This window comes from Eublepharis macularius, chromosome 12 (assembly GCF_028583425.1).
Source record: "Eublepharis macularius isolate TG4126 chromosome 12, MPM_Emac_v1.0, whole genome shotgun sequence".
Classification (NCBI taxonomy): Eukaryota; Metazoa; Chordata; class Lepidosauria; order Squamata; family Eublepharidae; genus Eublepharis; species Eublepharis macularius.
The window spans coordinates 63748748-63769109 of NC_072801.1; the positions used below are offsets into that span (position 1 = coordinate 63748748).

General features: G+C 45.3%; 1 protein-coding gene across 2 annotated transcripts; it reads left to right on the forward strand.

Moving 5' to 3' along the window:
* The first annotated feature begins 1102 nt into the window (after positions 1-1102).
* LOC129340639 (serine/threonine-protein kinase NLK2-like) lies at positions 1103-15757 on the forward strand. Of its 2 annotated transcripts, XM_054995546.1 has the most exons (11): positions 1103-2452; positions 2557-2686; positions 3333-3388; positions 4149-4255; positions 5100-5185; positions 6394-6603; positions 7674-7775; positions 7889-7975; positions 8903-9101; positions 13103-13196; positions 13347-15757. In XM_054995546.1, exons 1-11 carry the CDS (start codon positions 2211-2213, stop codon positions 13393-13395), a joined length of 1362 nt encoding a protein of 453 aa, XP_054851521.1. In that variant the 5' UTR covers positions 1103-2210; the 3' UTR covers positions 13396-15757. The 2 variants fall into 2 exon arrangements, 1 of the variants encoding a protein (XP_054851521.1); XR_008598040.1 differs by lacking the exons at positions 13103-13196; positions 13347-15757 and having other exon boundaries at positions 7889-8118; positions 8903-8984.
* The last annotated feature ends 4605 nt before the right edge of the window (positions 15758-20362 follow it).

Consider the following 20362-nt stretch of genomic DNA (forward strand, 5'->3'; position numbering starts at 1 on the left):
ATATTAACAACACAAATTTTATTCACTTCAAAATATTACAGTGTTGAACACTTGTATCCCCAAAATGTGCTTTCCTGAAGAGTTCTAAGCGTGCAATGAAATATTTTAATTCTATGGTGAATAGAATGCTTCAGGAGACCCTCAAAATGGCTATAGGGCTATGCACTGCCGCCTACTGCCTACCTACCAGGGTCAGGCTGTCAGCTGTAGGGGGGTAAAAGACTGGAGGAGGCCGAAATACCTGAATGCCTCTATAGGCGGCCCGGCCATGGGTTAAAACCGCCCCGATTGCAACATGAGAATTACTTCAGGCGCTTACAAAAGAGCCGCCGCGGGCGCACGCACCGCACGCGCGTTCCCCGTGGCTCCGGGCCGGGGCGTCTCGGGCTGCCCCTCCCTCCAGGCCCTCTCCGCTCCCGTCCAACTTTCTGCCCCCATTCGCCTCCTCTCGGCTCTTCCCCCCGCCTCCCTTTCTCTTTGCCCGCCCGCCCGGCTGCCTCTCTCCCGGCTGCCGGTAGATGGGGTCCGCCCGCGCTCCTCTCCCTTCCCGGCCGGCTCTCCTGCCTTCGCGGGCTGCCCTCTCCTTCCTGCCGGCTGCCTTCCTTCCTCCTCCCTTTAAAGATGGATCCGCAGAGCCTCTAACAAAGACCGTTCTCCGGGGGGCTGCGCCGCCGTTGCTGCTGCAGTGGGCTCGGGTTTGCATTCGTGGGCAGTCGCATCCCCCCTTCTCTCCTCCCTGGGGAGGGTCCCTCTTGTCTCTCTCTGCGGCTCTCCCCATGCCTTGCTGAGACGCTGCCAAGCCCACCCGGGGGGGCGGGTGGGGGGGAAGGAGGAGGAGGGACCCCCCTCCGCACAATGGGCGCCCCCACCTTCCCCCCCGCAGCAGGAGAGGGGGGTGCATGCCGGTAGGGCCCCCGTTCAGGTGGAGTGGGGGCTAGCGCAGTTTGGAAGCCCCCCACTCACCCCCCCCGGGAGGGAGAGAAAGCACCTCAAGATTTACTTTAAGAACACCTCCCTTTTTATTGGGAGCCCCCCCCCCCCCAAATATCTGCACCTGATCTTTACCTCTGGCAGACAGCCTCTCCCCCCCCCCCCCAATAGGCACCTTTTTGGAAATTGCCCTACAGTTTGGGGGAATTGCCCTAGACTAGATCGAGCCTCCCCAAATCTTAAAAGGAATTTGGATACCTCAAAGTTAGCTCCCCCCCCCACCATACCACACACTTAAGCCACCTACCCCAGGAAATTTCTCCAAAGTGATTTGAGTCCTGAATTGATCTTTTCATAACCATAGAATATACTTAAAGTTTTCCTGCCTTTTTGGAAGCCAGCCAAAAGTATTGCTGCTCTTGAAATCTCAGTTTATTAGATTCCTCCCTCAATTCCTGTGGTGCAGTCTGGAATCCCCACTTATTAGAAGGCAATAGACCCCGCCCCCCCTCTGTACTTTGAAGTGCACTTGCAAAATTTATTACTGCTTCCCCCCCCCCCATCTCTGCTTAAATTTGTTCCTCCTATAGTTGCAGCTCTCATCATTGTTCATGTCCACAGGGGGTCCCCAATTTTTGCAACCCTCTTGCAAGAAAAAGACCGGGTCCCCCATGACATTTCTATAGAGATCAGTATTTGTATTAGTTCTTAAGATAAATTACAAGTTTCCAAATCACAATTAAAATCGGAGTACCCCTCTGCCTTCTGTTAAATACTGCTAAAAATCCCAGTCGCAGAGGTTCCTGATTTAAACGCCAGTGATTTCCCCAGCATCCCGAACTGACTCAGAGCTTTCCCCTTTAACATCTTCAATATCTTCCACCACCCAAATCGACCTTGAAATTGACCTCTCACAAATTATTCCTCACTTGATGCCCTAAAGAGCATCAAGTGGTGCCATAAAGAGCTCTGGGTCTCTATAGATACAATATATAGCGTCCTTCTGTCTCCCAGACCAGAGAGCGTTGGATTGGTTACCTAGTTTTCTGTAGTACCTCTGTTTTTATTAAGTCTTTCTCTCACACACGGAAATCGTGGCTCAAAGGAGCCTCATATTTAGCGCTCAAGTCCTTCTCAGCTTCACACCCACAAAATTCTCCCCACTTGTAGACTCCCACATTCTTTGCACGCATGTTCATTTGAATCTAAGAGTACCTCACAGATCCGATTCCTCCTCCCGAATCTAAAATCTGTATCCCTTTCACCTCCAAATTGGTCCAATGGCTTTTCAGGACCCCAATCACCCCCTGCAAACCCAGCTTTGTAGCAATGTTTTTGGGGCCCTGACTGGGTTGATACAACCCCCTCTAGCTGCTGGGCTAGGTGGGGGGCAGAAGTTCTATTGCAATAATGGGGTACAGATAGCCTCCCCTCAGCAACAGCAGACGGCCCCTAGCGCTGCAGTGATGGTGGAGCCTGAACCAGACCGGCCTATTGGTTATGGAGCCTTTGGCGTGGTTTGGTGAGTGGAGAGGTGTTTTCTTTTGTGGGGTGAAGACCTGAAGGGCTAGAGGATGGGGAGGGCGCAGAGGATTGTAACTTGAAGGCTGTGATGTCCGTCCGCAGGTCAGTGACAGATCCTCGAGATGGGTCACGAGTTGCACTCAAAAAGATGCCCAACGTTTTCCAGAACCTAGTCTCTTGCAAACGGGTCTTCAGAGAGCTGAAAATGCTCTGCTATTTCAAGCACGACAACGTAAGCATGTGTGGGCATGGGGAGAGGGAAAGAAACCCACTTTGGGTAATAATTTTGGAGATCTGCCGTACTGAAGGGCTGGGAAGTATGGGGCAGTATACTGAGTTTATTGGGCTGTTGGCCCCACTGAAAAGGGCTGTTTCCACACGCCTTACCTGCCTGTGGAACATCATGCAAAAGACCCGGAAGACATCGTCTTCTCATGCGAAATCGCGCCAGGAAGACTGTTATCCGGGTTTTGCGTGATTTCGTGTGAGAAGACGCTGTCTTCCGGGTCTTTTGCGTGATGTTCCACAGGCAGGTAAGACGTGTGGAAACGGCCAAGGTATTTCTTGATGTCGCTTTAGGTAGAGAGCGGCATTCCCCTCACGCAGCATATTTTAGGTGTCATTAAAAGCTAGGGAATGGTTAGTTACTTAGTTTAATTGTTATATTATTGCTGCCTGGCGAATGGAAGAAACCTTTGGAACTTTCTGCCTCAGATGCTGAAATGTTTGGGGCTGACCATGGTGAGGGAGTTGGGGAACTTGAATTGTTGAGATATTTTCACGTTATACTGCAAACAAGCAGCTATCTTGTCCCACCTCTCTATTGCACCACGCTGAAGAATGTTTTCCTTGTGTGATCTCACTCTTTCTCCCCTCAGGTCCTTTCAGCACTGGACATTCTCCAGCCTCCACAAATTGACTGTTTTGAGGAAATGTATCCTTCGCCCAAAATACAGGCGAAATGCCTCATACTTTGCTGTCTTTTTTTGTTGCTTTTTCTTTATTATGTTCATAAAGTTTTCATGTTTTCTTAATACTTGTTTAATTAGGTGGGGAGTGTATTTCTTACCCTCAGGTTTTTTTTATTTATTTGTATTGTGCCTCCCCACCCCCAATTTAATTTCTTTCATTTACAATCTCTGCCAAGCTTACTTTTTCTCTTCCTCTTGCCCAACTCTTCCAACAGCTAATCAGGGTCTCTCTCTGATGTGGTATCAGTTCCTTTCCTGGGACCATCTCAATTACATTTTTACCTTTCCTTTGCTCCCCTTTGCTATAATTTCCTCTTTTCTGTACCTTTTAAAACCTTTTATTAGTATAATAATAATAGTATATAATACTGCTAATAATACTCTTACTTCTTTACTCCTGCCATCACTGTATTTTTTCTGCTGAAACTGTCCAGTTCAGTTAAGACTTTACAGAGTTCTTCTATCTTCATTTATCTTGCTTTGTTTTTATGCTAGGTTTATTTTTTTCCGGACTAGCTTTTTCTGTTCTCCCAGTTGTCTAACATTCTTTCGTTCTGCAAATTCTTTATCTGCCATCACTGTTTGAGCAACTCCCTTGTTTGGTTCATATGATCCACTCTCTCTGCTTTCTCAGTTTGTTGGGAAGCAAGTGGAGAACTAGTTTTTCATTTTGCTTATGAGGGGTTATCTGCATTCTTTGTCGTCCTTGACAATGTCCACCAGTTATGTCATCACAGAGTTGATGCAAAGTGACCTTCACAAAGTCATTGTGTCTCCACAACCACTCAGCGCTGATCACATCAAAGTCTTTCTCTATCAAATCCTCAGGGGTAAGCCTGACCTTTTTGTTTTCTTTCTCTTTTTTTAATATATGGCTTCTGCTCTCAGCAGATGGTTCTCAAGGAGGTCCACAGTGTAAAACAGACAATTAAAACTACAGAAATAAAACCAACATGAAAAAATATAAACATTTTAAAATAGTTCTTTTTAAAAAAAAAATCCCTTGAAAGCTAACTCAGCCATGAAAACAATAGAGTCTTTGTACAGAAGAAGACAAAGAAGGGGATGGGGAATCAAAACCTGAGTATAAAGAAGTCCTCACCTTATGCTGGAGAACGCTGGCACCTGATGAACAGCTGCAGGGGAAAGGTTTCAGAGCTGAGGTGCCACCACTGAAAAAGTCCTGCCCTGGTAGCTATTCACTTTACTTACGAAGGTGAAGCAGGATGGGTGGCTGTGGGATTTCAGTGCAGTGGTGGGGATCAGCTTTCAAATTTCCACATGGCCGTGAAGTTCACTTTGCAGCAGTTGCCTAACCTGAGCTTCCTTGGAGGAAGGGTGGGATAAAGAAATGTTTTTAAAAATTAAAATTTCATGATTGAAGCGTGGATCTCCAGTGCATAGTGAGGTATCGTTCTGAAGTTTCCATCCCTGAGCTGTTTCTTCTACCCATCCTCTTAAATTTTCTTCTTCTCTCTTCCTTCAACTTGTTTTCTGGGTTTTCTTGTGGCTGCTTTCGAAGTCCTCTCCCGTCTTGCCTCATTTATTTTGGCGATCGCTTCCTACCCTCTCTGAGCTTATCCCACTGGATGGCTCTTCTGCGCTCCATCCATTTGCTCCAGCCAGGCCTTTCAGCAATCTTTAATGTGCTTCCCCCTTATCTCTCTCCACCAGGGCTGAAATATTTGCACTCTGCCGGTGTTCTTCACCGGGACATCAAGCCTGGGAACTTGCTAGTCAACAGCAACTGTGTCCTCAAGGTAACGCACCTTTACAGCTGCCAGTGGATGGCGGTTTTCAAGTGGCCCTTTCTCCATTGCCACACAGTGATGACATACAGAGAGCAGGAACGGAATGGGGTACATGCTGTTGCTGTTGCTTCAGAGTGGTGGGTGTAGTGGAGGGGATCATCTAATAACACACTTGAGTATCTCACTTTTGGAGCTATCTCTGTAGGGTTACTGAGTCGCTTGCTTTACACATGGCCCTTTGGTGTAGGCGTTGCCTGATTCCTGATTGATGTGGGATAATCCATAAGTGTCCCACTTGTTAAAAGTTCCAGGAGACCCAGGTTCAAATCCTACCTCTGCCATGGACTCATTGCTGACTTGCTTGAGGTTCTCCAGACTTGATCTTGGTCTGTTTCCACCTACTCTCGTGTAAAATTAAAATTCACTTGTGCCCATGAATTGTGAGGACAAAGGAAAGATCATGAAACAGCGTGTCCTGTATGAACAACCATGTTCCATCTTAGAATATATGAAGCCACAAAGAGAGGCACTCATAGCTCAGTATAGCGGACATGCTTTTCTCGCAGGAGCCCTCCAGGGCCGTTTACACACATCTCGACATAGCGTTAAACTTACGGTATCAAGGGCATCTTCATGGCGCGATTTCTGACATCGTGCCACGAAAACAGAATTGTACCGTGAGTTTAGCGCTATGCCGAGACGTGTGTAGACGGCCCAGGGCAAGTCACTGGAGACCTTGCAAAGCTGCTGCCCCACAGACAGACTAGAGAAACCACTGGCTTGTTTCAGTTTAAATTTGGAGGACGTTGCATAGCACGGCAGTGACAGGCAGGCCGTCCAGTAGATAGTTGCAGCCTCAGTCTGTAGAGTCTCCAGTGAAAGAGAAGTACCTTACTGAAGCAACAAGGGGGGAAAAAGGCCATCTACACATGCCCAGAAGCTCTTCCTTAATCTTAGCTATCATTGAATAACTACAGCAAGCCTCCAACACACACCCAGAATCAGAAAGAAAACACTCCTAGGTGCAGAGGGTGTGAACGCAGCTCTTATTTTAGAAACAAACCAATAATAAGGCATACCACCAAGAGAACTCATCCATTGCAGCAGTGGGCAGTACATAGTGAAGAGAAGCTGGCGATGACTTAGGATCAGATCTCTCTAACCTTCCTCCTCCTAGATTGCTCCCGGGTTTAACATGTCCTCTGCCTTTCTTTCAGATCTGTGACTTTGGTTTGGCCCGGGTAGAGGAGCCGGATGAATCCCAGCACATGACTCAAGAGGTGGTTACTCAGTATTACCGGGCCCCGGAGATCCTGATGGGCACCAGGCACTATGGGCGCCCAATTGACATTTGGTCTGTAGGCTGCATCTTTGCTGAGCTCCTGGGCAGGCGAATCCTCTTCCAGGCCCAAAGTCCCATTCAGCAGGTACCTGTGGCTGATAGAACAATATTGGGGCAGGGTGTGTGTTGTGCATGTAGTCCCATATATGTCCACCAGATGGTGCCAAAGCATGCTTTCCATTACCATTGTCTGGAATCTTCCAGAACGGCCACCAAAGAACAATTCATCATCTATATGGGAGAAATAAAATTAATTTCCTTAATGGTCACTACTAGAGCTGTCCCGGATTAATCACAGCGCCTACAAAGTCCAGTAAGTAATAACATTTTGATGCCATTACTTACTGGACTTTGTAGGCGCTTTGATTAATCCGGGACAGCTCTAGCTGGCCTAAAAGCGCTAATGCCCAACAACTACAGGAGTTATAGTGCTGGTACAAGATGCTGTCAGCAGAGGGACCATATTTGTTGTGGTTCCCAGTAGTGCCAAAAGAGAACAGTTTTCCAACTAGGGAGTCTTGGGGATTTTGGAGCCATCTACTGGTAATTGAGGGAACTGTTGTTTTACGAATGATCCTAACAAGGTAGTTCTATGTTATTTAATATGTTAGTCTTAGAATTGCTTATGCTCTGTTTCAGCATTTCTTCAACTCTGTATTGGATTTCTGCTGATGTTATGTCTTTGCAAATTTGCATTTATATACTCTATCGCATTATTTATTGAAATATCCTTGATATTGACTGTACTAGTCTCACACTATGTAGTTCACCTTGAGTCTCAATGAGAAAGGAGGGCTATAAATGACAGAAATAAATAACTATTGATAGCCCTTCTCTTCCATATGATATCTGGAGGCCACACCACCACACTCTCCTCCTCCTCCTTACACTGTTAGCACCAGTCAAGAAACAGCCCTATGAAGATCCCATGTTGGGGGTGGGGGGCGGGGGGTGGGGGGGGTAACCTAAATCTGGGGAAAGCTACCCTTCATGTCCGTGCAAACAGGTGGCACCAAATCACTAAGATGCAGCAATGGTTTAGAAAAGGTTGTTTGGAAAGTGGTTGGACTCGACAATGAACTTCTTTCTTTTTCTGTTTTCCTTCATCCTTCGTACCCTTTTGGTTGTGGTTACGCGTTGTCCTGTGGATGGCAGTTGGATCTAATTACGGATCTCCTGGGGACTCCTCCAGTGGCTGCCCTCCATTCGGCCTGCGAGGGGGCCCGAGCTCACATACTGCGTGGCAATCACAAACCAGTGAGTACAGTTGGGATAGGGGTGGTAAGAGCTGGTTTGTAGGAAAGGCAGGACTGGGGTAGACAGTGATACCATCTCCCCTTCAGCTGCTTCTCTCCTCTGTTCCCTTCTAGCCATCACTCTCTGTCCTTTACATGCTCTCGGGAGAAGCCACCCATGAAGCCATCCATCTGCTGTGCCGGATGTTGGTCTTTGACCCGGTGAGTTCACACCAGAGACTCATGGGAGAAGTTTGGTTGGAGGCTCCTGCCTGTCTGAGGAGCCAGGGTGGCTGAACAGGCAATCTTGGCAGTGCTGGAATGCCAAACTGAAGGCTGGAGCTTTGTATATTCAATGATTCCAGGTTTGTACTGTGTGCAACAAGAGTAAACACAACTCTAGTTTTAGAATTCCTCTATGGGACCCCATTTGCCCTCTGCTTTGGTCCTGAGTATATTTGCGGGGAGCGGGCGGAGTATGGGTTATATGTCTCACTGGGAAAAGTGGCCTGTAATATAAACAAATAAATAATCTAGGTTATTCCAGGCCTGATGAATTCTAGTTGGGAGTAACTAATTCAGATTTAACTGAAATTAATAACCTGAAGCACAGTTTTAAGGCAGTGGTTAGTATCATTTTAGCTAAAATTAATTTTGGTGATTGAAGCAGATACTCAAATTTCTCTGCAGGCTTCAGGTTCCATATTTGAGTTTTGATTTGAATGTTTCATTGCAGGGTGTTGTTCAAATTCTGGTCACAAGATATGGCATGTTCTGTTTTTTTAAAACATTTGAGCCAAAACAGGAGCCTTTTAAAATGCAAATATCAGTTCTGTTCCCTACTGCAATTTTGTCTGTAGGTCTCTTCAGAACTTGGCGTCTGTTTTTGTAATTTAAAACACAATGTACGTTGATGAGGGTGTTGATCTCTCGGCCTTGTCACTGGAGATTTTAAAAGTGTGGCATGTTTCAAATGTACGCAAAGCCCAGTTTTACATCTTGAATGATTTGGTTGATTTACAGTCTCTTGTGAACCTTCCTGCACTTCACGGTGCATGAGTGACTTTGTTTGTAGGGGGGACCAACTGATCCAGAGAGAATTTTATCACGCAAGTTTATTCATTCTGAATTCTGTTCTGTGATCATCAGGCCAAAAGGATATCTGCCAAGGATGCTCTCTCTCACCCCTACCTGGATGAGGGCCGGCTGCGTTACCACACATGCATGTGCACCTGCTGTTTCTCCGTCTCCTCGGGCCGCGTCTACACCAGTGACTTTGAGCCCCGGGCAGACCCAAAGTTTGATGGCTCTTATGAGAAGAATCTCACATCAGTCTGGCAGGTCAAAGGTAGTCTATCTTGTCTGAATCTTGTCTTGACTTGATTCCTCAGGTGCCTTTGACTTTCCTACCAGCCCTCTAGATAGTCAGCTTGTTTGTTTTGTTGAAAAGCAAGTTAGAGGTTTTCTGGGCCTATACAGGGCCAATCTGTAAGTGACAAATGACACTGGTTGGACACTTGTCAGCTTCCCTCAAGTTTTGATGGGAAATGTAGTCATCCTGGTCTTGCAGCTTGGCTCTCCGACTGCTGTCCAATGGACTTTTCAACTGTCACTTGTCCAACATTCCGCCAAGCTGCCTACATTTCAAAACTTGAGGGAAGCTGACAAGTGTCCAACCGGTGCCATTCGACACAGAAAAAATATCTCTTAACTCACAAACTCGTTAAAGAGTTGAAAGCTAAAACTTCAGTCAGCAAATCGGTTGAAAACCTGGCTAAATTGACAGGTTTTTAAAACCGTTTGGAAAGTGCCTTTGCGGTAGGCTCAGTTAATCTCAGCAGGAAGTTGGTTCCATAATTTAGGGACCAGTGTTGAAAACGCCTGCTCGACTCTGACTAACAGTCTGAAATAAGAAGGGTTTATCAAGAAGTTGGCTGTGCCACATCTCAATATGAAGGAAGGTGTGTACAGAAGAAAGTGCTGTCCCAATTGTGCTACTGGTTTCAAAGAGCTGGAGAAGCTAAGAGGCAGAGCAGTGTACTAGGAAGTCCCTCATTCAAATCGCACCTCAGCTCTGAACTCCCTTTGATACCAAACCTTTTCACAAATTACTGTGAACGCATATACAATACTTGTTTTTTTAAAAAAATACATGGTTGTTGAGGCATTCTCATGTTACCTTCAACAGCTGAATGTGTGATTCAAATCTCACATTTATCCCAGGCACTAGGCCCCAGTTTCCTTTGTAAGTGAACTCGTGTTGGCTCTTTCTTGCGAATAGGTGTACACACATTCAGATAGAATGGATGTGTGTATTCACACTGTGTGAACAGGTTCTAGAGAAACGCTTACTACTTCAGCTCCCACCACATCTTTAGTACTGGGATAACAGTGGGTGTATAGCCCTACTTCTCTGGATCTTATAGAGTAGAATTTTCTGATTCCTTCTCCTGCTGTGGCCTTCTGAACCCTCCAAAATGTTTCCTGAACAGCAGACCCTCAGGAAAAGCATAGGGGTTGGGGGTATTGGTGGAAATCACCACCTCCTGTTCCACAAACAAAAATGCAGTTTCTTCGGAGTAACTGCATGGTTAGAGACACCAGTGATACAGGCCTATCTTACAGAGTAATTCTGAAGACTACAGCACGTTCTGTGAATTACTTGAAATGCCCGATCATTACAATTATTACTCATCTAACTCCTCAGGCCCAGCAGCTGGGTGCTTTACCAGTTGTCTCTCTGTGGGACAGGTTGCAGACCTGCTGTGGCTGTAGGCATTCTGTACAATTCTGGCTGCATGTTGTTTTGTGTATTATTCTGGCTATAAATATCAAAACTGGAACACAGCGAGACCTCTTTACAATACACTATAACACAGATGATACAGAGCTGAACTTTTTTCCTGATAAAATCTGCTTGATAACTCCAGTAATCCATACAAAAAAGAGGAGTATCCAAACTGAATTCAGGAAGATAGTCCATTTAACCCATGTATCCATTTACACCAATTTTGAATCTTGAAGAAGCTGTTTGGGTTTCCCCCCTCCTTCCTGTCATAGATTTAGTGGCAAATGAAAGATTTAATACTACTATTTTTACAGAAGGTTAGCAGTTGATTTGTATGCAATAAACCAAACAATGAACTGATGGATGAAAGTGCCATCAGGTTGCAGCTGACTTTTGGTGACTCTGTAGGTTTTTTGAAGCAAGAGACAAACTGTGCTGGTTTTCCATTGCCTGCCTGTGCATAGCAACTCTTGGATGGTCTCCCAGCCAAATACTAACTAGAATTTATTGTATGTGGCCATAGGCCTTCACAGGACATTTTTTCTGGGAAAAGAGGTGATGGAACTCAGTGGGTTACCCTCGGAGAAAATGGTCACGTGGCTGGTGGCCCTGCCCCCTGATCTCCAGACAGAGGGGAGTTGAGATTGCCCTCCGCGCCACTGAGCAATCTAAACTCCCCTCTGTCTGGAGATAAGGGGGCGGGGCCACCAGCCATGTGACCATTTTCAAGAGGTTCCGGAACTCCATTCCCCCGTGTTTCCCTGAAAAAAAGCCCTGGGCCTTCACAATCTAAAATCATTCATTAAAAACAGAAGCAAAAATACAAGAATACAGATGTAGTTACATAGATAAAATACTAACTATGGCTAACCTTAACTTTTGGGATCTGACGAGACTGGGCTAGCTTGGTCTGCCCAGATTAGAGCAACAATGGGCCAGGCCCAATAATAATCCCAGTAGGAACAGAGGTCACAGATACAGCCAGAATGAAGTGTTTGTGTGAGCAACCTCATAAATCTGATAATTCAGCCTTGACAGCAGCTGGTGGTGGTTCTGTTACAAACCCAAAAATTTAGGGCAGTAAAGAGCAGCTGTTTCATAGCCAACAGATCAGTAAGAGAGAAGTGTACCAAAATTCTTTAAAAACCGTATATAGATTGTATCTAACAAAATATAATATGAATAATACCAAAAAATCCTGTATTTTAAATTTTAAAGTGCCACTCTACCCTGACAAGCTGTGCTTGATTAATAGATTTGTTTTGTATGATTTTCAATTGGTGTGAAATTTTTATTGTTTTTTTTAGCATTATTTAACATCTTGAGACCATCACAAAAAAAAGGGCAGGCTAAAAATGTCTTGAATCTTCCACTAAATACATTTTTTAAAAATTAATTAGAATCCATCAACGAAAGAGCTGAACTTTGCCACCTGTATATATCATGCAAATTTGGCACGTTTACTTTGTTTTGCATAATTTCTGATTTAACTGTGCGGGGTGCTGAAGTTCAGCCCTTGGAGCCTTGCCATTTCCTTCCCAGCCATTTACATCACCTCCGGGCTCCAAAGAGGTCATAGGGCTGTGCTCTCCTCTTCTGAGGTTTTCTTTGTAGCAAAGACAGTGGGCATCTCCATGTTGGGGAGGGGGATGGTGGAAAGAGGTGAAAGAAAGGAAGTAAACAAAGAAGAAAGGTGAAGAATGGAAGCAGAAAGGGCTCATTTAGACAAATCTTCTTACTAGGTGTAGAAGGGGGGAGAAGGGATGTGAGATTGCATCTTCCTGCCCCATCCACTAGGCGCACCTGTCCTGGCACCAGAGATGCTGGGTGTCCATGGATGCCCATCACATTTGCATAGTACTGATGAATAGGCTGAGGGTGCCAGATGTTGAAAAACTATGCAGATGTGCTCAGGCATCCCCACGGGAGACCATGTAATAATAATGATGATGATGATATTAATAACAACAACATTCAATTTATACTGTCCTTCAGGACAACTTGACACCCATTCAGAGTAGTTTACAAGGTGTGTTATTATTATCTCCACAACAATCATTCTGTGAGGTAGGTGGGCTGAGCGAGCTCTGAGAGAGCTGTGACTGACTAAAGGTCACCCAGCTGGCTTCACGTGAAGGAGCGGGGAATCAAACCCGGTTCTCCAGATTAGAATCCTGCCACTTTTAACCACTACACCAAACTGGCTCTCAAGAGCAAGATATAAAGGTAAGGTTTTGTTAAAAGCTCTTTCCAATCCTACATCAGTCAAATCCTACCCATGAAGACTGGAGCCCCACTGCTGTGGACAACTCAGGAATTTTTCACAGGATTCAGGCCTGCTGTTAATGGATTTGGTGCACTTTGGTCCTAACATGATGCCCAACAGGGAAAACACCATCTGATCTCTCCCTCCCTCACTCCCAATTTATGGAGATTGTCCAGACCACTGCAGTAAAAAACAAACAGGCAATCAACAGTAAATGAGTAGGACAGGACAAAATAGAGGGAAACCAAAGAAGATACAACAGAAAAAAGAGTGAAAGGAATCTCTTCTTTTCCAGAACTGGTGCACAGGTTTATCTTGGATCAGCAGCGGGGTAAACGTGTCCCTCTCTGTATCAATCCGCAGTCGGCTGCCTTCAAAACCTTCATCCGGTGAGTGTGAGATGCTCTCCCCTGGCGGCGGAGCTGGAAATCTTCCCATCTCTTAGAATGTCCACCATTATACTTACCGATCTTCCTGTTTTGTGAGGAGACAGGCCCTTTTAAAAAAAATTCTATACTTTTGTCTTTTCCTCCCTGCAGCTCTACAGCGTGGCATTCCTCCAAAGTGTCCAAAAAAGAGGAGAGATGAAGATGTTAATGGGACGGGGTGGTGAAATAGAAAAGGGAAAGGAAAAAAAAACGAGGGAAGAAGCTGAATGAGACAACTTTCCCACTGGACGCACACAGAGAAATACAGAGAGAGAAAGAAGAAGAAAAGTGAACGCCGCTCTTCTTAATCCTGCACTCTTGAATACTTTGACTCATGGACAAACATTAGGGGTGTGGGGAGAATATTTGTCTTTTTTATTATTATTTTTGGGTGGGTGGGAAAGGTTTTTTTTTTGCCTTGATTGATGTCTTTTCCACTCTACTGTTCTGCACTGGAAGATCCTTTAGATTGTAGGTGTCCCCTCGTGCAACCCCTTCCCACCCACCCCAAATATCTGCACTGTTGCTTGATGCGCCTGTCCTTGTTCTCACAAACCAATCCTTCCCTCTATGATCCCGCATCTGGGGTTGGGACTTGTCAACCCTGTTGGGTTTGCCCTGATGGAGGTGGGGAAAGGGGGTTCCTTTTCCTGAAAAAAAAACAAACCACTTTGCCTATTTCTTTTTGCTCCAAATTTCATAATCTCCCCACTTTTTGCTCTTGTCAGCTTTAGGGTCACTTAGTCTACCACTTATTCACCCAGCTGTACCTCTTCTCCCCTTCACAAAGGCCTTTTGAAAGAAGTAGGTGTGTTATTTCCCGAGATGCCTAAAAGAACACATTGGAGGATAGACTTATTTCCTAGATAGCTACACATATTAGATGTTTCTCACTGAGAAACATCTCTCACCCTCACTGTTCGCAACGAATCTTCTGCCACTTCTTAAGTGAGATGTTGGGCCTAATTAAACATCATGTGGTGCACACATGTAACAAAACCCCAGCAATCTTTTGAACAGAGAGAGAAAAGCAATTTTGAATGGTGCACTTCGAAGCAGAGAAGGGGCCATGCGGAACTGTTTCCCTGCCCACTGCTTTTCTGCTCCAAATGCCGCCTCCCATGCTCATCATTTTCTACCTGAAGGGTTCCAAACACCTTTGTTTACCTTGGCAAACTTGCAGTTTGAAACAAATGACAGATGGGGCAAAGCAGGTTGGGCAATTAGAAGCAGAGAAGTACTAAGTGGGGAAAGGGTTAACCTGCCCATTCCCTCCCACATATTTCTGTGCTCCAAATTTACGCCCAAATAATGAGACTTTTAAAAAAAATCATCAGAGGTTTCTACACAAGCCACATGGTCTGAAATTAACATTCATTCATTCAGTTTTATGTAGATGACACTGTTGCTAACCAATATTTTCTGTGTAGTTTTTCTTTTTTCATAAAGCATCCAACTGATCTTTTGTGGACTGACACAGTGGCATTGAAACTTCCAAGGGCTACTGTCCCTCTAAATTTTCCTCCTACTTCTCGCTGTTGTTTCTTCCTCTCAGCTCAATTCCCATTCATTTGCAGTGGCTGTAGCATTCTCAAATTGTATCCTTATTCAGTTCATGTTCCAGGAAAGGATGGGTGGGTGGGGCAGATGCCCTTTAATTGCTGTTTGCCTCTTTGTGGCCAAAGTGATTGTCCATTTTCCCCTTTTGTTTCATGGCCATAATTCTGCAATTGCAATCATTAACAAAATGGCTCTGAAGAGAAAAAGGTAGCAGCAATTAACCAACTGCCAACTGTCCTTGAACTAGAAGTGTTCAAGAAACAATACAGAACAAAGGAGTAAAATTGTAAAGAGACAGTTGAGAGGTGAAACAGTACCTCTCAATGGGGCTATGGAATCACGCCCCTCATAACAGACATTGCTGGATTGTTACTGGGAATGACACCTGCTGTATGCAACTGGTTACGGGAAAGGACTAGTTAAGCTGCGCAGAAGGTCCTAGTACACAAGCAGCCAGGGTTTAGTCACACTCATTTTCATGTTGTATTTAGTTATGCCCTTACTCCGCCAATGGAGTACTCTGTAATTTCCCTCCCTTCTGCGGCTCCTCAATTTACAGCCAGATAAGCCTCTCCTATCCTTCCTAACCCGCCTTTTTATAATCTATTCCTTAATTGTTTTTACACCCCTTCAAAAATCTACCTCTTTTTTCCTTGTGTTTTTGTGTATACTTTTGTTGTTTTGTGTTTTCTTGGTGGCTTTGTGTTTTTTTTGTTTTTGCTGGTGGGTATTTTCATTTTGTCCGATTCCTTTATTTATGATCCCAGCAGTGTTCATAACCTCGTTTGAATCCTGAGTGTGTGTATATATGCATATATAAATATATATATTTTCCCCCTTTCCCTAAAAAATTGGGGAGGGGGGGACCTGGAAACTTGAACTGTCCTGGCTGTAATAGTTTTTCCACCCCTAATTTAATTGTTCTCCATGGTAGCTGAATTAAATTTATGCTGTGTATTTTCCTCCTGTGGTGTTTTTTCCCTCTTCTTTCTCTTGAGCCATATTTCTGGCAGTTGACCAACTGTTTTATGCTGGATGTCTTTTATCACATGCTGCTGATGTGGCAGCTGCCTTGCGGGGGGTGCACCTGTGGAAACAATGATGGAGCAGGAACTGCCTTTCTGTGGGCCTCAAAGCCACGCAGGGTGTGTTCAGGAAATGATGCGAGCGAGCAGTCTCCACCACATCCTTCTTTCCCAATCGTTTTCAAGTATGAGCCAACCTTTGCTGTGTCTTGGAGCCCCTCAGAAGCAGCACCACACACCATGCGTTTGGGATCTCAAGAGTCCAGAAATTCACTGCTGATAAGGAATCTGAGGTGAGATTCTTGGCCCATCTCTTTCCTTACCTTCTATCGGAGTCGGTCAGTACTAGTTAGGAGCCAGTTTGCTGGCCTATATTTGTCCCTTGAACTAGGCAGTTCCTGACCGGAGAATGCACACCCTACATGAAAAAATAATTAGCTAGATGTCACAGCTTAGAAGACGCCCCTTCCTTGTCTATGCCCTATTAAGGTGTAGCCACTATAGTTTCTAGCCCTTATAGTTACAAAGGCTTGGATCGATTGGTGATTTTTGTTGATAGAGGACGTCTATTGGGGAGCTGCAGAGATTCTGCATCTTCCCCCATTTTGCTGCAGCCCAAAATGTTGCTGTAGGAACAGCATTGGGGAGTGGGGAGTCAGAGGTTTTCAATGGGTGGGAGAATCGGTGAAAATCTTGTTGATTTGTGCAAATTCTTTGCTGAAACTAAGCCCTAAGCAGAAAGAAAAATGTGAACGTTAAAGAATTTTTAGGCCTCATTTAATAAAATCTTGTTCTGAGCATACATTCAAATACTTACATCTTATTCTGAGCATACATTCAAAATTCTGAAAGGGAATTTTATTTAGAGTACTCTGTTTTAATTTGTCTGCCCCTTTCAGTGAGTAATGTTTTTAAGATCATGAAGCGGTGAAGGTGGATAAGACTGGTGGGGGCTCAGCTGCCACAAGACCAGCTTGGTGTAGTGGTTAAGAGCACGGGACTCTAATCTGGAGAGCTGGGTTTGATTTCTCACTCCTCCACTTGAAGCCAGCTGGGTGACCTTGGGTCAGTCACAGCTCTCTCAGAGCTCTCTCAGCCCCACCCACCTCACAGGGTGTTTTGTTGTGGGGCTATGACATACTTTGTAAACCGCTCTGAGTGTTAAGTCATCCTGAAGGGTGGTATATAAATTGAATGTTGTTATTATTAGAAGTGTCACTCCCCTGCCTTCAGTAACATACAAATTGGTTTATGTAACTATGAGCCAATATATGCAAATGTGCATATTTTATTGGGGTCTGGAGAACTATTTATTTTGTTTGAGATATTTATACACTGCTTTTCCATATTGCTCAAAGAAAATTAGGATTGTTTGCTTCTTTGGGGTGTGTGCCCCCGACTCCTTTCTTATGAGAATAAGTTGATACTTTACTGATGGACACCTCCCATTTTCTCCACAGCCCACCGTCTTTCTGAGGAACGCACGTTGTGTTGTGTCCAGATGTTGCTTTGAGGTGGCCCAGCTCTTACTGCCTGCTTGCCACAATTTTGACATTGGCTTCTCCTTTGGGTGCAAAGATGCCCCCGCCTACAGCTACCCCTCCACTGAGCGACTGTTCCAGTTGCTTGTTGATCATGGGAGGCCTGGCTTTTACAGCAGGCGTATTCATAGTGGTTTCAGGCATCCTTTGTGCGTGCATCTTCCGTGGCTCCCTACCTCCAGCAGCCAGGGGAGTGCCATCGGTTTGGAGGCAGGGTGGGAGTCTCTGGATTGAGCCCACAAGGAGCTGTGGAGAACCAGATCTCCTTTCAAGACCATCAGCAGGGGCCCCGCTCTGGATCCCTCGCAGTCATGACTGGTTTATGAATTCTTTCCCAGCCGAAAGGGGGAGCTCTGATTCCACTGAGGGTCTGCAACAAGAGCCACAAAGCCCCACCAGCTCTGCCTCTCTCTTGTACCACAATGAACAAACATGGCAGCTCCAGCCACGTGTAACTCTACATGATCTAGAGGGATTTTTTCAGCATGGTAGCTAGAATACTCCATGGGTGACTTAACAGAGAGGTCCAGGGCCTGCCCCCAGCACTCCTTTCTGATGGATCCTGGAAAGGGTCAAAGCTGTTTCTGGGATGAGCAGTGCCTTTGTGTTTGCATAATGGGATGTGAGAATGTTCTAGAGCATCTGACTCTGGGGTCTGTGGCAAAGACTGTACCAAAAGTGTAATGCGAGTTTTCCCCTCAGACAGCCATCTGAAATCAGACACAAGGAACACATGTCATGGGACAGTAGACCTGGATGAGGAAGTTGATCCAAAAGTCAATAAAAATTCAAGACATGAGAAATCTGCTAGCCTTCATAAATGTGTTTGAAATTGTTCTTTAAATAATTTATTTAAATAAATATACACTTTTTAAAAGTTGCCTTTCTTGAGCAAAAGACTCCTTCCCTTAGGGCGAGCCTTATGACTTATTTTAAACAATACCAAAATTACTGAAACCATCTTAAAACAATACAAATAAATTCCAGATTATAGCAGATTATTTGTTGGCAAAAGTTCTGAACAGGGCAGTTTTAGCATAATGCTTCAAAGAAAAGAGTCCTGCTGGGTAAAGGCAGAGAAGTGTTCGATTCCCCTCACTGTTTTTCTGTTAAAAAGACACACACTTAAACCTCTGCTTTACCTGTGAGCAAGTTAGACATGTGACTTCTTTCTGTCATGTTTAGTTTGAAACTTGTGTGATTAGAGTCTAGTGGCATGGAGACCCACAAGATTTTCAGAGTGTAAGCTTTCGAGAGTAGAGATGGGCACGAGCAGCATTATGATCGATAAAAACCCACGATAATGGCGATCGCGCGATCGTGACCTGGCGGATCGTGATCGCCCGCGGCCAACAATCCAGTGATCGGGAGAGGCCTGGATCGGGGCGATCGGGCTTGGTTCGGGGATCCAGACACTCAGGCGCCAGCAATCTATTCCCCTGGCAACGGAATGGAAGCCCAGCTTTCCTTGATCAGCAGGGCTTCCTCCAACCACGAAGCAACAAAGCAGTCGCAAGTTGGGAGAAGACACCCAGGGGAGGGAGGGGGAAGGGGGTGTTCTTTAGCCATGGGCACTTCAATCTCATCCCTGCAAACCCTGATAGGCAGCTCTGATGGCCAAACACAGACCTCCTGTGTTGCTGAATGGGACCCATGCCATGGGCTCCCAGGCTGGGTTTCACTTTCTGCAAGCAGTGGAGTGGGACAGAGCTCTTGCTTGCTACTTGCTAGCCTTTTGGGGGGGGGGGGAGAGAGAGAGAGAGAGAGAGAGAGAGAGAGTCGGCTGCTGCCACAACCCACCTTCCCACATCGCTGGGAATACCAGCGTGCCCCGCTTTGGCATCTACGATCCACGGGCTTGGGAACGGGAGATGATCGTGCCCATCTCTATTTGAGAGTCCAAGCAACCCTTTTAGACATTGAACTCTAATCCTGCTGTTCTACAGTGCAGACCAACATGGCTACCCGCCTAAACTAAGCTTTTGTGTGGAGGGTCTCCAAAAACTGGAGCCAACCCAGGAGAAAGTTGGAGGTGGCTTGCCACATCCACCACCGAATCCAGAAACAGAAATACAGTAAGCCCCAGGAAAGAAGGCGGTAACAATCCATATTCCAGTAACAAACCTCCACACTCTTAGCTGTGCTATGAGGTGAGCTATGCTCCCATCACCCAGTCTCACCTACCTTTCTCTCATCCCAGTCTTCTCTTTCTACCTATTTCAGAATCCTACAGTAGATACTTAAGCAGGGATCCTCTCCACCTCAGAAGAAGTGAACCAGATCCATAGTCTATGTAATCTTAGCATCTTCCTCCTGAAACTTTCCTGTGTTGAAGTCTGCCTTTGGTTGTCTCCACAATATCCACTGATCACCATCTGTGGGCCATATCAGGCCTGGCACACTATCATGTTTTACCTTTAACGGCAGCTATATATGCCAGAATGGAGCGGGTGAAGCTTTATTTATTTTATCTAGAAAATACATGGGCCGCCTCTCTAGACCTGTTTGAGGTGACTTGCAACAAATAAAAACAAGCAAAGAGATGATTAAAACAATTCAGACTAAGAAAAACATATATAAAACAAACCAAGTCAATTATATAAATCAATTAAACAGCCAAGAAAAGCAAGCCATGGCACAGCAAAGCATAGAATGCAGCAGTCTAAAATGATATTGATAATGATAAAACAGTCCTCGGGGACCCCAGTGGACCATAAAGCAGAGGGGGGGGGAAAGCTGGAACCCCTTAATTAAAAAAAGCTGAAAGAAATGTTTTTGCTGCGCACCTAAAAGAAAAGGAACTAGGCTCTGCCCTTATGATTTGCTCTCCATGCCAGGAAAAGCCCGTGAAACTTGATGACTGCACAGCTTCTCAAAAGCACCAAGATGCCAAACACCTGAAGACATTTTGCAGAGCTTTCCAAAAATTTTTTTTGAAAAACCCAGAAATGATCATTTCAATTTGGGGAATTGGTGGAGTATCGGACACTCCACACACAAC